The sequence below is a fragment of the Trichomycterus rosablanca genome, chromosome 14 (assembly GCF_030014385.1).
Source record: "Trichomycterus rosablanca isolate fTriRos1 chromosome 14, fTriRos1.hap1, whole genome shotgun sequence".
In the NCBI taxonomy this organism is placed as follows: Eukaryota; Metazoa; Chordata; class Actinopteri; order Siluriformes; family Trichomycteridae; genus Trichomycterus; species Trichomycterus rosablanca.
In genome coordinates this window covers 8,452,744-8,466,931 of record NC_086001.1, presented here as the reverse complement: position 1 = coordinate 8,466,931, position 14,188 = coordinate 8,452,744, and the positions used below count along the sequence as shown (strand labels likewise).

The window sequence follows — 14,188 nt, the reverse complement described above, 5'->3', positions numbered from 1 at the left end:
AATAATACACAGCCCTAATCGAGACATATATGTAAATGACTGCTGTTCGACCATGTGTAGGACTCTAAACCCAACGGTAGCAGCTGCTCGTTAATCATACATCTGTGCCTGAAACTCAATCTGTTTAACTGTGCTCTATCCGAAATCTGTTATGCTTGAGTTTTTATGCTTTTGTGATGCTTTTGAGATGCTTTGCCATCTATAGAACTCGCCAGTGGCAGCTCAGTAGTTAATGTACTGGACTATTGATTTGAAGTTGCCACTGATGGACCCCTGAGCTGAAGTTAGGTGTAAACCCCCTAATATTCCAAATACCTGCAAGTCATTACGACTCGCCACATTGAAAGAGGCCGACGCTGGCATTTTAATGGGCAGAGGTGCTACATTAAATACAAGGATTCTTGTCTCTGTCTCTCTCTCTGGAAACTGTATCACTGGTACCATATGGTTCTCAACACACTCATATCCTCTCTTACTTTTACTGAGCTCTCAGCGTCATCTCTGTGATCTCTGGTTTAATACAGTCTAGTAAAGTTGGCACTTGCTGGCTGTATCCCGACATGTCACCTTGTGTCTGGACCACAAGTCCCATAAACTGGAACTGAGGGCAGACTGTACAGGTTTTAAAAACTCAAAATTGTTGAATAGTTTGGAAAGTTACTCACTTGCGACTGTGATTTCATGACCATGAGTGCACACTAGGCGCAGATTTGAGTAGAGGTCTTGCAGTATGCCAAATTATAATAAATCCAGTGGTTGCTTAAAATGATAATTATACATGTACATGCTGATGTGTTTGGGCTGCACTGTGGATGCACAAAGGTTTAAAAAGTGTCCAAAAAATAACCCCACAAGACCAAATTAAAAAAGGGTGCATGCAGGGGTGCAATATCCAAAACATGCCGTATCATTCTACACACAAAACAGAGATGTTGCTCCAGTAAATATGTCTTAAACTGCATGTTATTTACAATACAGTTCAAAATAGTACAGTAATGACTTGGGATCTCCTCTCCGTAAACAGAAAATGTTTAATTTAAGGGATAAAAGCACTTTTCCTTTTTCCTTTCCCCGCTCTGATTGAGGAGAACAAAGCTAACCCACACCCCCTCCGACACATGGGCAGTAGCCGTATGCATCTCATCACCTACACTTTAACGAGTGAAGTGCAGCTCAGCACTGTGTACGGAGAGACACACCCTGAGAGCACTCTTTTCTCATCTCTGTGCAGGCGCCATCAATCAGCCAGCAGAGGTCGTAATTGCATCAGTCATGAGAGAGGCTTAATCCCACCCGTATCTCAACAACAGGCCAATCGTTCTTCATGTGGCCGCTCAGCCCAGCCGGCAGACAGAGCTGAGATTCGATATGATGTATTCGAAATCCCAGCTATGGTTCCAGCGTGTGTTTTTACCACTGTGCCACTTGAGCGGCTTTTCTTTGCTTTTCTTATTTCTTGTGCAGCTAGTCGTTGAATCCTGATCTGATCCCAGATTTTATAAATTGGTTGCACAAACTACACAAGCTCATTTCACAGGCACTGATCAAAAAGTAAAACCTTCCACCCCTCCCCAAAAGTATCCAAAAATCATGCAGCATGCACTAAGAATGACCTAGGACAGCAAAATTCTGAAAACATGAGCAGATAACAGAGTATTGTATTAGTATACAGCAAGGATTGCATTTTCTTCATGGTTGCTCGATTCAACATTGCTGTGCCATGGGACGAACTTTCAAAACAAACCCATCTAGGTTTGCAAGTCAGTATTTATCCACTGCATTGGTGTGGTTTATTACAATGGACAGTAAGAGACAGTGACTGGCTTCTCAAGTCATATCCTAGTGGTTTTGGTACTTGACTAGTAATCAAAAGGTCATTGGTTCAAGCCCCACCACTGCCAGGTTGCTGCTGTTGGGCCCTTGAGCAAGGATCTTAACCCTCAATAGCTCAAACTGCATACTGTAAAAAGTGTAATATAAGTCGCTTTGGATAAAGGCGTCTGCTAAGTGGTGAAAATATAAATGTACACAAGATTATTAGGGCTTAGAATGTCCATGTCTGAAGGAAAGCGAGTGAATAGGTGAGATTGTGATATGACTAAATCACTAAAAGTACAAAGCACAAATGTCTAATGTCATTCCCATTATAACTGAGTACTGTATTCCTGGCAGTGAAATGTATTAGCAGGATGAGAATAAGTGTTAAACGTCCTTATGCTTATCACTCAAAGGTTAAACAGAGGATTATAGTAGGCTACACAATACCCCATCATCATCAGTCCTAACATTCCTTAAATAATCCCCATTCTTAACACCAGAATATCAGTGAGAATTGAAGACAGAGCTGTTTCTTACAGGGATAAAAGCTTCTTAGTCACTTTTCACCAAGCAAATGGTTCCATTTTTATCTTTTATCCAGACCGTCCAAAGCTCAGTAATGTCAAGATTCCTGTTAACGTAATGCCTCTCTCTATCAAAGGATTTGGCGTGTCCGATTTGGGAATAGTTCTTATTTTTAGATTGAATCTGGTCTTTTGCTGTTTGTAATTAATGCAATGCTGTTAAATTGATGGTATCTTCTCGACATAGGCTACATTACTCCACTGTGACTAGAAACACCATTAATATCAAAGACAATCTGGATAAGTGTAGAAATGGCAGCATAATGCCTACAATATAAAATCATACGTGTTCATAACAATAAGGAACAAATAACTGATGTTGCTACTGTGCACATAGATTCTTGGGAGCTAGATTCTCTTATAGCATGAAAAACTACAGATCACATGATCACATGATCCATCATTAAAATATACTATACACCGATCAGGCTTGTTTCTAGACTCACTGTCCATTTTATCAGCTCCACTTACCATATAGAAGCACTTTGTAGTTCTACAATTACTGACTGTAGTCCATCTGTTTCTCTGCATGCTATGTTAGCCCCCTTTCATGCTGTTCTTCAATGGTCAGGACCCTCACAGGACCACTACAGAGTAGATATTATTTGGCTGGTGGATCATTCTCAGCACTGCAGTGACACTGACATGGTGGTGGTGTGTTAGTGTGTGTTGTGCTGGTAGAAGTGGATAAGACACAGCAGAGCTGCTGGAGTTTTTAAAACACCTCACTGTCACTGCTGGACTGAGAATAGTTCACCAACCAAAAATATCCAGCAAACAGCGCCCCATGGGCAGCATCCCATGACCACTGATGAAGGTCTAGAAGATGACTTAACAGCAGCAATAGATGAGTGATCATCTCTGACTTTACATCTACAAGGTGGACCATTTAGGTAGGAGGGTCTAATAGAGTGGACACGGTATTCAAAAACTTCAGCAGCACTGCTGTGTCTGATCAACTCATACCAGAACAACACACACTAACATCCACAACCTAAATAATACCTGCTCTGTGGTGGTCCTGACCATTGAAAAACAGGGTGAAAGCAGTCTAAAAAAGTATGTAGAGAAATAGATGGACTACAATCAGTAATAGTAAAACTACAAAGTGTTTCTATATGGTAAGTGGAGCTGATCAGTGTATAACCACTGTTGATAGATGGTTGTTTAAAGCCTCTTTTTGATTATTTTCGAATAAACACCCCAGCAGTCATGTCACTGGATGTAGTTAAAGACAATTACTTATATTATTTAAACTGATTGTAATATCTGATAATTATTTGTTATCCATCATAAAATATTTCTAATGTAATGAAGGTAAACATAAAAGCAATAATTTTATTTATGGTTAAAGAATTAAATCCAAATCCAAGGTTAAAGCATCAATCCAGGTGCCAAAGTGGCAGAACATGGTCTGCAAAACATCAGTGGACAAAACCCAATTTAAATTATTGACAGCTCACAACATCCTTTCAAAGGAACCTCACTAGTGTTCAAGTCACACTCCCTAATCCTAATATGTACCTAAAAACACATCTGCCTGCGATTTACAACCAAGCTTTCTAACCAAAAGCAATACCACTTTTAGTTCTGCTCAGCGTCAACCGTTTCTTCATTCGGCTGTTGCAGTTATTACCAAAAAAACCTTGAGACGGACAAATCAATAAACAACGGGAAGAAACCACGTGAGGACACTTTAGATAACGGAGCAGTTTGTTGCCCTGAGTTCAACCAGCTTGCTACAAAGAGAATCCCGAATCAGACGGCCTGCTCACACCACCATCGAACACGTTTGATCTTGCCAGCTCGCGCCGCCAGTGTGTATAAATAGATGCATTAGCACATATAAAACCAGAGAGGGTAGATCTCTGGACGTCTGACTTGGAATACGGTTAGTGGGTTGTGCTAGATTAGTGATAAGTATCTTTTCCAGCTTGAATGAAAATGTAGAACTGGTGTTTCACTCACCCATGTGCTTTGTGTTAGAGCCAGTGAGGGTATTTTCATGTAATCTACTAACTGTAGAAAATTGGATTAAGAAATAATTCACTTCATGGCTTTACACGCTTTAGAAGTAAATGATTAGATTTCTTCAGTTGCATCACTACAAATAATGGAGACGTTTGTATTTTTAATATTTTCTTCTGGTAAAGAGGTGGCATTTAGTAACATTAAATAGATTAACCATATTATTTACCAAGTAGTAGAAAATTTGGTTTTATTTATAAAACATATTTCCATACGTATTTCTGGCTGTTGGTTGGCAATACAATATAATTAACATTACTGACTATGTAAATTAGATAAGTATATATTTTTTATGTTTAAAGATAGAAGACAACTTTTTTAAATGTTAAAAATAATAATAATATACAATATTTATATTTAATATATATATTTTTATAACCTGATTTAAGCTTGTATATTTTAATTGTATATTTTAATAATATACCATATTTATATTTAATATGTATATTTAATAACCTAGTTTAAGCTGTTTAAGCTAATAAATTAAACAAAAAAATAAATTGATTAAAAAACAAGCAATTAATAATTTGACTATTTAAAATAATAATTAAATTAAAAATGAATTAATTAAAATAATAAAATAATTGTAAAAATAATAATAATATACAGTACAAGCATTTAAACTAATACAAATAATAAAGCGATTTAAAAAATAATATACAAGCATTTAATAACCTAATTTAAGTTGTTTAAGCTTATAAATGAATAAAAAAACATTGATAAAAAAATACACAAGCATTTAATAACCTGATTTAAGCTGTTTAAGTTAATAAATTAATACAAATAATAATAATAATAATAATAATAATAATAATAATGAACAAGCATTTAATAACCTGACAAGCTGTTTAAGTTAATGAATTAATAAAAAAATAAATTAAAAAATAATAATATACAAGCATTTAATAACCTAATTTAAGATGTTTAAGCTTATAAATTAATACAAATTGTAAATGGATTTAAAAAATAGTAATATACAAGCATTTAATAACATAATTTACGCTGTTTAAGCTAATAAAGTAATAAAGAATAATTATTTTTTTTAAATAATAATAATATACAAGCATTTAATAACATGATTTAAGCTTTGTAAGTTAATAAACAGCTTAAATTCAGCATAACAGAATGCTGTTCACATGACGAGGTAAATGTAAAGTTTTAAATCATCATCTGTATGAGGGTGGCTAAGAAAACAGGGTGGAGGGTGTGATATTGGCACTCGCAGCTGCAGACATTCAACAATACAAGCTGAAAGGTCAAAACAATCAAGGCACTTCTTGCTGAGTAAAGATTCTGCATTCAAACACAATGAAAACACATCGCTACAGTATAAAACACCTGCAGAACCTTGTCAGTATGGTCTACACTCTACTATGTGATTGGTTTCTGCTAAAAGAGGATCCATCCAGGCTGAGAAATGTTCTATAAGTCTCACTTCTACAATCACAACTACAGAAATACCTTCAAAATCACCGCTGACATCATCACAAAGTAGCCTTATAGAGATTTAGGTCCAAATGTTAAGCGAGCAAGCCAACTTTGTGAACGGCAAATGATGCATAAGAAAGAAACCCTGGGTAAAACCAAACTTAAAAGAACTTGTTCTCCTCTAGGCAATGCCGGATGGAGGGATTTAGATGTTAAGCTTGTGACGATCCCTATTAACACACCATACAACGGAAATGTGAGAGGTGCTTTGTTAAAACACTAAAATATGTTATGTGTTCGACAGGGTGAAGAGTTAAACGCATAAAACAGGTTGAGTTGGTTTTAACTTATTGTTGAGTGGAAATCTAAACGGCATCTGACACAGTTTCTAGATTGTTCAAGTTGACTGGGGGGCAAGATTAAAATACACACTATTTATGCCAATTATCAGGTAGATTTGCTCATAGATAGTGTTACAATTGAATTGTGGGCTGGCATTCTGCTTTGTGTCTGACAGGACCCATCATCATCCTGATCAGAATGAAATGGTTACTGAAGATACCTGCACATGTGCATCCTGCTGCCACAGTTCCGTGCTGGCACAGATTGGACAGGGTTGTAGGAATTTACATAAGATAATGCAACCACAATGGTTACTGCTGGGTTACATTTCTTTTTGGAACATTCATTATCGATCAAGTGAACAATCAAGTGTCCTAGAGTGACACCACTTATGAAAATTGGAGATACACTATATTGCCAAAAGTATTTACTCACCCATCCAAATAATTGAATTCAGGTGTTCCAATCACTTTCATGGCCACAGGTGTATAAAACCAAGCACCTAGGCATGCAGACTGCTTCTACAAACATTAGTGAAACAATGGGTCGCTCTCAGGAGCTCAGAAAATTCCAGCGTGGTACCGTGATAGGATGCCACCTGTGCAACAAGTCCAGTCTTGAAATTTCCTCACTACCCAATATTCCACAGTCGACTGTCAGTGGTATTATAACAAAGTGGAAGCGATTGGGAACGACAGCAACTCACCACGAAGTGTTAGGCCACGCAAAATGACAGAGAGGGGTCAGCGGATGCTAAGGTGCATAGTGCGCAGAGGTCACCAACTTTCTGCAGAGTCAATCACTACAGACCTCCAAACTTTAAGTGGCCTTCAGATTAGCTCAAGAACAGTGAGTAGAGAGCTTCATGGAATGGGTTTCCATGGCCGAGCAGCTGCATCCAAGCCTGTGTGCATCCAGTGGTGTGAAGCATGCTGCCACTGGACTCTATTTACCAAACAGTGGAATAATGTTGTTTTATTTTTTCTTAACATACTTTTGGTCGGCAATACAATATAATTAACATCACTGACTATGCAAGTTAGATTTTGGATCTCCTAGGTGTGTGTATATATATCAAATGTAATGCATTTAATAACCTGATTATGTGGCTAGAATTCAGGTCTTTATTAGCTTAAACAGCTTAAATCCAGTATTCCAGTATAACAGAATGCTGTTTACATGACAAGGTAAGTAATGTAACATTTGAATCATAATGAAGGGATTGTTAGTGCACTCTGTATGAGGGTGGCTAAGACAACATTGCAGGGTGTCTGTAGTTTGTTATGTACTGAGATGCAATAATCTATGTCCTGGCATAAGACACTATGACAAATTATGATTTTTATGATGATTTTATGATGCAAATTTGGAAAACATTGTTGCAATGTCCTCATAATGATATTTAGGGGATTTATGACCCCCTAAATATCAGCCTGATTCGGCCAGCTAACTCACCAGTAATTTTAGCAAGCAGGAAAATGGAACATTATGAACATGCATGAACTAAAACGTGTGTGAATAAACTACAGATGGCTTAAAGGACAACACTACAAGCAAATTGCATAAACTTCATAAATTCTATCACATATTTGAACCTGTAGTGAGCGGAAGTAACCTGTGGTTCTAACCAATCAGTAACAGTCAAAGAACATGAAAGTAAAGTAACTTAAACCTAAACTGTTGTTAAAATATGGTGCTTTAAGAATTTGATTGTTCTAAACAAAAGTGTGTATATTTTTAATTATTCTATTATGACAATATGTACATTTTCTATATAAAAAATAAAATGCAGTTGTTCTGAATGCATCAAGGTAGTTGATGGTTCAAACCTGGCATGCAGATACAATTCCAGCTAAACATTCACTTCATCACTTTGTGTTTACATGTGTGTGTTCATTACTGCTTCCAGGACCAATTTGACCATTCTCTCATAAATGTGCTATATAAACTAAAAGGTTTTTTTTATTCAAACATCCTACATCAAAATCTGTATGTTAGTGTGAAAACGTCCAAACGAGTAGAAGAAACGAATATAAAGAAAGACCAGAAGCAATTGGGGCAACACTCGGGGCATCATCCATTCGTCATCCGAGTCAGAGGAAACCACTCGGGACTTGCGTGTGGTATGTTTGACTTGAGCAATCACCTTGAAAAATGACCGCATACCATGTGGCCATTAGAATAGAAACATTTTTACATTGTTATTTATCCGCAGTGGGTCACTCACTTTTATGAAAAGAACTTAAAGCCTAATGTATACTTTTCTATCAGGGAGAGTATTAGCTTCAGGCGGGAACCTTGCTGCTCCTGCTAATCAGGTAACTCTGAGATCTCTGCATAAGATCGTTCTTCTGAATTAATTTTAAAATGCACGAAGTTGCAGAGCTCTGGAAACAAGATAAAATCGTGACACACTGCCTTCACGGAGTACATCAATTTCTGCTTTCCAGTCATTAGAATGGATTATTAAGTGAACAATTTAAAGCTGATGTAAATGCGCTGATGTAATCTTTCATAAACTGTGTGCAATCATAACAAATACAACTTTTTACAGTGGATTTGGACACCTAGATTTAGTGCCTAAATCACTTATTTGAATACAAGATTTGAATAACTGTGCTTATCCTTATTGATGACTGGCATAAAAAGGTAATTTTAGAATTATGGAGGCAGGGATCTGCTGTGGTTGTTATTGTTGCATTGTTATAATGTCCAGTGTGTTTTAATAAAGTTTTTAAACAGCTAAAACTTCAATTTAAAACAAATGCAATTTTCTATTAAAGTGAGTCTACTGATGACAATGCCTTCCTATCCCGAACACTATAAACACTAGCAAATACAGCATAAACACTACCAATATCACAGATGCATGCATGTTCACACTGTTTGTATATCAGATCAGCACACATCTGCCCAAAAAGTAATACTTCTTTTTTTCTGCCCCAAATAAATTGGCAAATAATGATGAGGGAATTGGCAAAAGAAAGTGATGCGAGGACAAATGAGCTACTCACAGTCGTTCCGTGTTCCTGGGGATGTTCCTCGGAATGCTCTTGAGCCCCAGGCCATGGCAGTCCACAGTGGTGCCACTGCAGGTGCACAGAGTTGGGCAAGAGCTGGCACATGGTGCAAAGAAGGCGCCGCACAGAAGCAGTGCCCACATCCAAGCTCCACAGCTTCTCCAAGACATTCTTAACTCCGTCTCCTGGATTTCTTATAAGCTTTTTCCCCCAGAGAGCTGCTGGTACTGCTGCACAAGTCCAATAGCTAGAATCAAGAGGAACCACAGTGTGTATCTGAAAGACTAAGTGTAAAGGAATAACAAAGGAATAAATGTGTTTGTCTTTCAGAGCAAGTCAGACTAGTCCTCTTTCAGCGCTTCTGGAGGCAGAAAAGAAAAGAAGTCCGTCCTCTTCTGCTGTGCTTGACTTTCTAAAGAAAACTCTGTCTTCTTGCCGTGCTCAGCGTCTACGTCTGCTTCCCTCCCACTCCTGTGCTCCACTGACTGCCTACAGAGGAACACCAAAGAGAAAAAGCACTCTCTCTCCTACACACGGCACTCACATATACACACACAGCAGTCATCCATCACAAGGATCTACAAATAGCTGCCCCCAAGCTCCTCCTATGTCCCCTCCCCTCCCCTCCGTCCAGTCTTCCTTCCCACCCCCCCTGCCCAAACACACCACCTCAACTACCGACACCTCACCCCCCACAATTTCTCCGGCATCCCAGCAAAGCCTCATGGCATCCACACACACAATCTATAACGTTCCTGTCCCCTCACAAAAGAGCCATATCGGAGAAAGATCGGCCCAGGGGACAAGGGGAAAAAGGTCGATAGGGTAGAGGCATGTCGACTATATCAACATACACTCACCCAAACACCCTTGGGATGCAGAAGGGGGTTGGCGTGGCAGGACACTGAGTCTTTTCTTGACCCTGACACCGGGGGGACGGTGGCGTCCAGGTAAAAAAATTTGTGTGGCCTGACTGTGTTGTGTGTCACTGACAAATAAAAAATAAAGAATGTAACAATTAAAACAAAAGGAGTTAAAGAGTGTGGGGTGTGAAATGAAAATGCACTGGCTTGTGCATATTACAGGGAGGGAGGGAAGGAAAAAAGGAAATAAAAAAGTAAAAAGACAGACAAAGAAAAGACAAAAGATGCTATAAGAGAAAGGAAAAATTAGGCTAGCATGAAGAACATTAATAAAAAAAACAAATAACAGAGAGACAGTGAGAAAAATGTAAAATAATAAAGCACAGAATAAAAGCTATAAATGAAAACAAAAAATGTTAGTAGAAAAGGGAAAAAAATCATTAATCAATCAGAGAAATAGGAAGGAAGGGAGGAAGGACAAGAAAGAAGAAAAAGTAAAAAAAGAAAGAAACTAAAAAAGAAAAAAGAAATAGAAAGAAAAAGACAGAAAAGAAAGAAGGAACAAGAAAGAAACTAAAAAAGAAAGAAAGAAACTAAAAAGAAAGAAAAGACAGAAAAAATAAAGAAAGAAAAGAAAAAATAAAGAAAGAAGGAATGAAAAGAAAAAGAACAAAAGAAAAAGAAAAAAGAAAGAAAGAAGGAAAGAAAGAAATCATATACCAAACAGAGAAACTGGAAAGAAAGAAAAAGAAAGAAAAAGAAGGAAAGAAAGAAAAGAAAGAAAAAGAAAGAAAAAGAAAGAAAGAAAAAGAAGGAAAAAAGGAAAAGAAAGAAAAAGAAAGAAAGAAAAAGAAAGAAAAAGAAAGAAAAAGAAAGAAAAAGAAAGAAAGAAAGAAAAAAAAGGAAAAGAAAGAAAAGAAAGAAAAAAAGGGAAAGAAAGAAAAAGAAAGAAAAAGAAAAGAATAAAAAGAAAAAAGAAAGAAAGAAAAGGAAAAGAAAGGTAAAGAAAGAAAGGAAAAGAAAGACAAGAAAGGACAAAAAAAGGAAAAGAAAGAAAAGAAAGGAAAAGAAAGACAAGAAAGAAAAAAAGGAAAAGAAAAGAAAGAATGAAAACTGTAATGGAGGGCAGAAGGAAGCAAACAATTAAGAAGTTAAAGAAAATAAAAATAGATATAAATAAAAATGTAAATGTGTCCTAGCCAAAACCTAGGCTAGCATTAAAGAAAGCAAATGACAAACAGAACAATTAATAATAATAGTAATAGTAATAATAGTAATAATAATAAAAACTAATAATAATAATAATTAATAATAATAACTAATAATAGAAATTAATAAATAAGCAAAAAGTAAAAAAGAGCAAAAAAAGGTTCAGAAATGAAAAAAGAAATGATGAATGCAAGTTAGAAATTCAAAGACAAAAAAAGCAAGCATGAATAAATGGCTAATGGACAGAAACAAAAGAAAAGCTAGCAGGAAAAAAGCAATAAAGCAACTGATAGAAAACAGAAAAGGAAATGCAGATGGAATTAAAGGGAGAGAGAAAAAATAAAAGTAAGGCAACTCAAGCAAGAAAGCTAATTATCAATCTGTACTGAAATTAAGATCAAAAGAGACAGAAGTGTGAGAGAAAGCAATTAAAAGCAGTGGAATATCAGTTCTCATTCAGTGCACACTGCTGTCCCAAACAAATGAAGCAGTCGTGATGGATCACTCTTCTACACGTTTAATGGATCTGTGTGTTTATCTGGAGCTTTAGGGTAGAATGATCCTGTAACATGTCAGTCAGAGAATGTTCTCAGTTTAACAGAGGTGTTTCAATTCTATAACATTATAATTCCATTCCAGGGTGAAGAAATCCACCACATTGTTAAAATAAAGCAAAGATGAATGGACCAGCCTGGAAAAATGATCTGTGATGGCCTAAACAGACCTGCTGGAGTAAAGTGCTTGGCCGTGACTGCTTTCGTGTGGAGACCAGTGAGAAAGACGAGAAGGAAGGAATATTACGGACGCCACACAGCAATCAAAAGACTTGAGGGAGAATCTTTGAGTTCTCATTGGAAGTTGAGACCAGAGCACTTGGCATCAATGAGGGATTGTATTTTTTTGTACATCAAAGCCTGTTGTCTGTTAAATACTGATTATTTTAGGGCACAATTTAACAGGAAGCTAAACTATAGATGTAATTTAAGGATTACTTGAATCGTTGCTGTCCAATCAAGATCAGTACCAGACCTCACAAACTCTCTTTACACTGTAAGGGCACAAATTCACATAGACACACTTTAAAGAGTCCATGGTTTTGGAAATGGGTGTCTACCAAGCTAAAATAGGTGTATTTGTCAGGTGTCCGCATACTTTTGACCATATACTGTATATGAAACTTCTCACATACAGTGACTAATGGTGAAAATCAAGTGCTTTCTACGCTCACTGTCCATTTTATCAGCTCTACTTACCAAATAGAAGCACTTTGTAGTTCTACAATTACTGACTGTAGTCCATCTATTTCTCGGCATGCTTTGTTACCCCCTTCTCTCAGGACCACTACAGAGCAGGTATTATTTGGGTGGTGGATCATTCTCAGCACTGCAGTGACAGTGACATGGTGGTGGTGTGTTAGTGTGTGCGTGTATGAGTGGGTAAGACACAGCAGCGCCAATGGAGTTTTTAAATACTGTGTCCAATCACTGTTACTGCTGGACTGAGAATAGTCCACAAACCCAAAATATCCAACCAACAGCGTCCTGTGGGTAGCGTCCTATGACCACTGATGAAGGTCTAAAAGATGACCAACTCAAACAGCAGCAATAGATGAGCGATCGTCTCAGACTTCCATCTACAAGGTGGATCAACTAGGTAGGACTGTCTAATAGAGTGGACGGTGAGTGGACACAGTATTTAAAAACTCCAGCAGCGCTGCTGTGTCTGATGCACTCATATCAGCACAACACACACTAACACACCACCACCATGTCAGTGTCACTGCAGTACTGGTCCTGTGGGGGTCCTGACCATTGAAGAACGCTGAAAGCAGGCTAAAAAAGTATGTAGAGAAATAGATGGACTACAGTCAGTAATTGTAGAACTTCAAAGTGTTTCTATATGGTAAGTGGAGCTGATAAAATGGACAGCGAGTCATTTTTATACTTAAGTTTGGGTTTAGAACTATCATTGCTAGGTGAACAACATCAACAAAACAAAAGAGGCTTGTTAACACATATCCACTCCCTCCATGGACGTGACTTCATTACAGCCTTGTAAAACTGTCACAAAAGTGTAGATCATTCAGCGAGATGAGAAGCCAAAAGCAGAGCGCTAATGAAGAACTGTTGTTTCTTTACTCCGAGATGGAAAAAATGCAGCGTTGTTTGCTGTTCATCTGTTGGCCTGAACCTCAACATGCAATTTTGGTTTTATTATTTGTGTTGCTGGTGGACAGATTAATGAAAAAAAATTACAGTATTTACTGATTTTAGAATTTGGTTGGCATTAGTTGTAGGGAAAACAAATGCATAAGAAAAAATAACAAAATTCTGACTTATAATAAAGTTTCTAAAGCCTTTTCAATATTCGTTTACATGGTGCACCAGATAAGCCAATACTTAGTTACTGACAGAAAAACAGTGATATTTGTTATAGAGCTGGGCGGTTCCTGAATCACCCGGGTTAATGAATCGAATCTTTGTACTGAATCAGGAATCACGAGTCCGAAATCTCAATTAACCCGGATCCTATGAGTCCTCTGACTGGCTGCTGTTAAGTATATCGGACGAGTGAGCAGACTCAAAAGAAACACTGCAGACTGTGATTTGGCTGAACCGACTTTATTCCAGTCTGTGAATCTAAGTAATAAGTTACATTTTCCAATAAACAAGCGGTTAAACACACTGGTGTTCATTATGTGGCTGATTTTATGCACATGCTATTATTATTAGTAATGCAGCATATTTTCTTGTAAGCAAAACAACAAAATATAGTCATATTATTATTAAAATGCAAATGCTTACAGGCTACTTTAGTACTGTACCACTTAAGGAGTATCATAGCCCACATGGTAATTTATTGACTGTTTTGGTGCCACTGTGGCTGCCTGACGGGG

General features: G+C 37.2%; 1 protein-coding gene across 1 annotated transcript in view; it reads right to left on the bottom strand.

The window, feature by feature from the left end:
• slit1a (slit homolog 1a (Drosophila)) overlaps window positions 1–9,390 on the bottom strand; it is a 156,967-nt gene extending 147,577 nt beyond the window's left edge. Inside the window, exon 1 of the mRNA XM_063008184.1 lies at window positions 9,215–9,390. Within this exon, the coding sequence (XP_062864254.1) occupies window positions 9,215–9,390 (176 nt within the window). The remainder of the gene's footprint in view (window positions 1–9,214) is intronic.
• Between the last annotated feature and the right edge of the window lie 4,798 nt (window positions 9,391–14,188).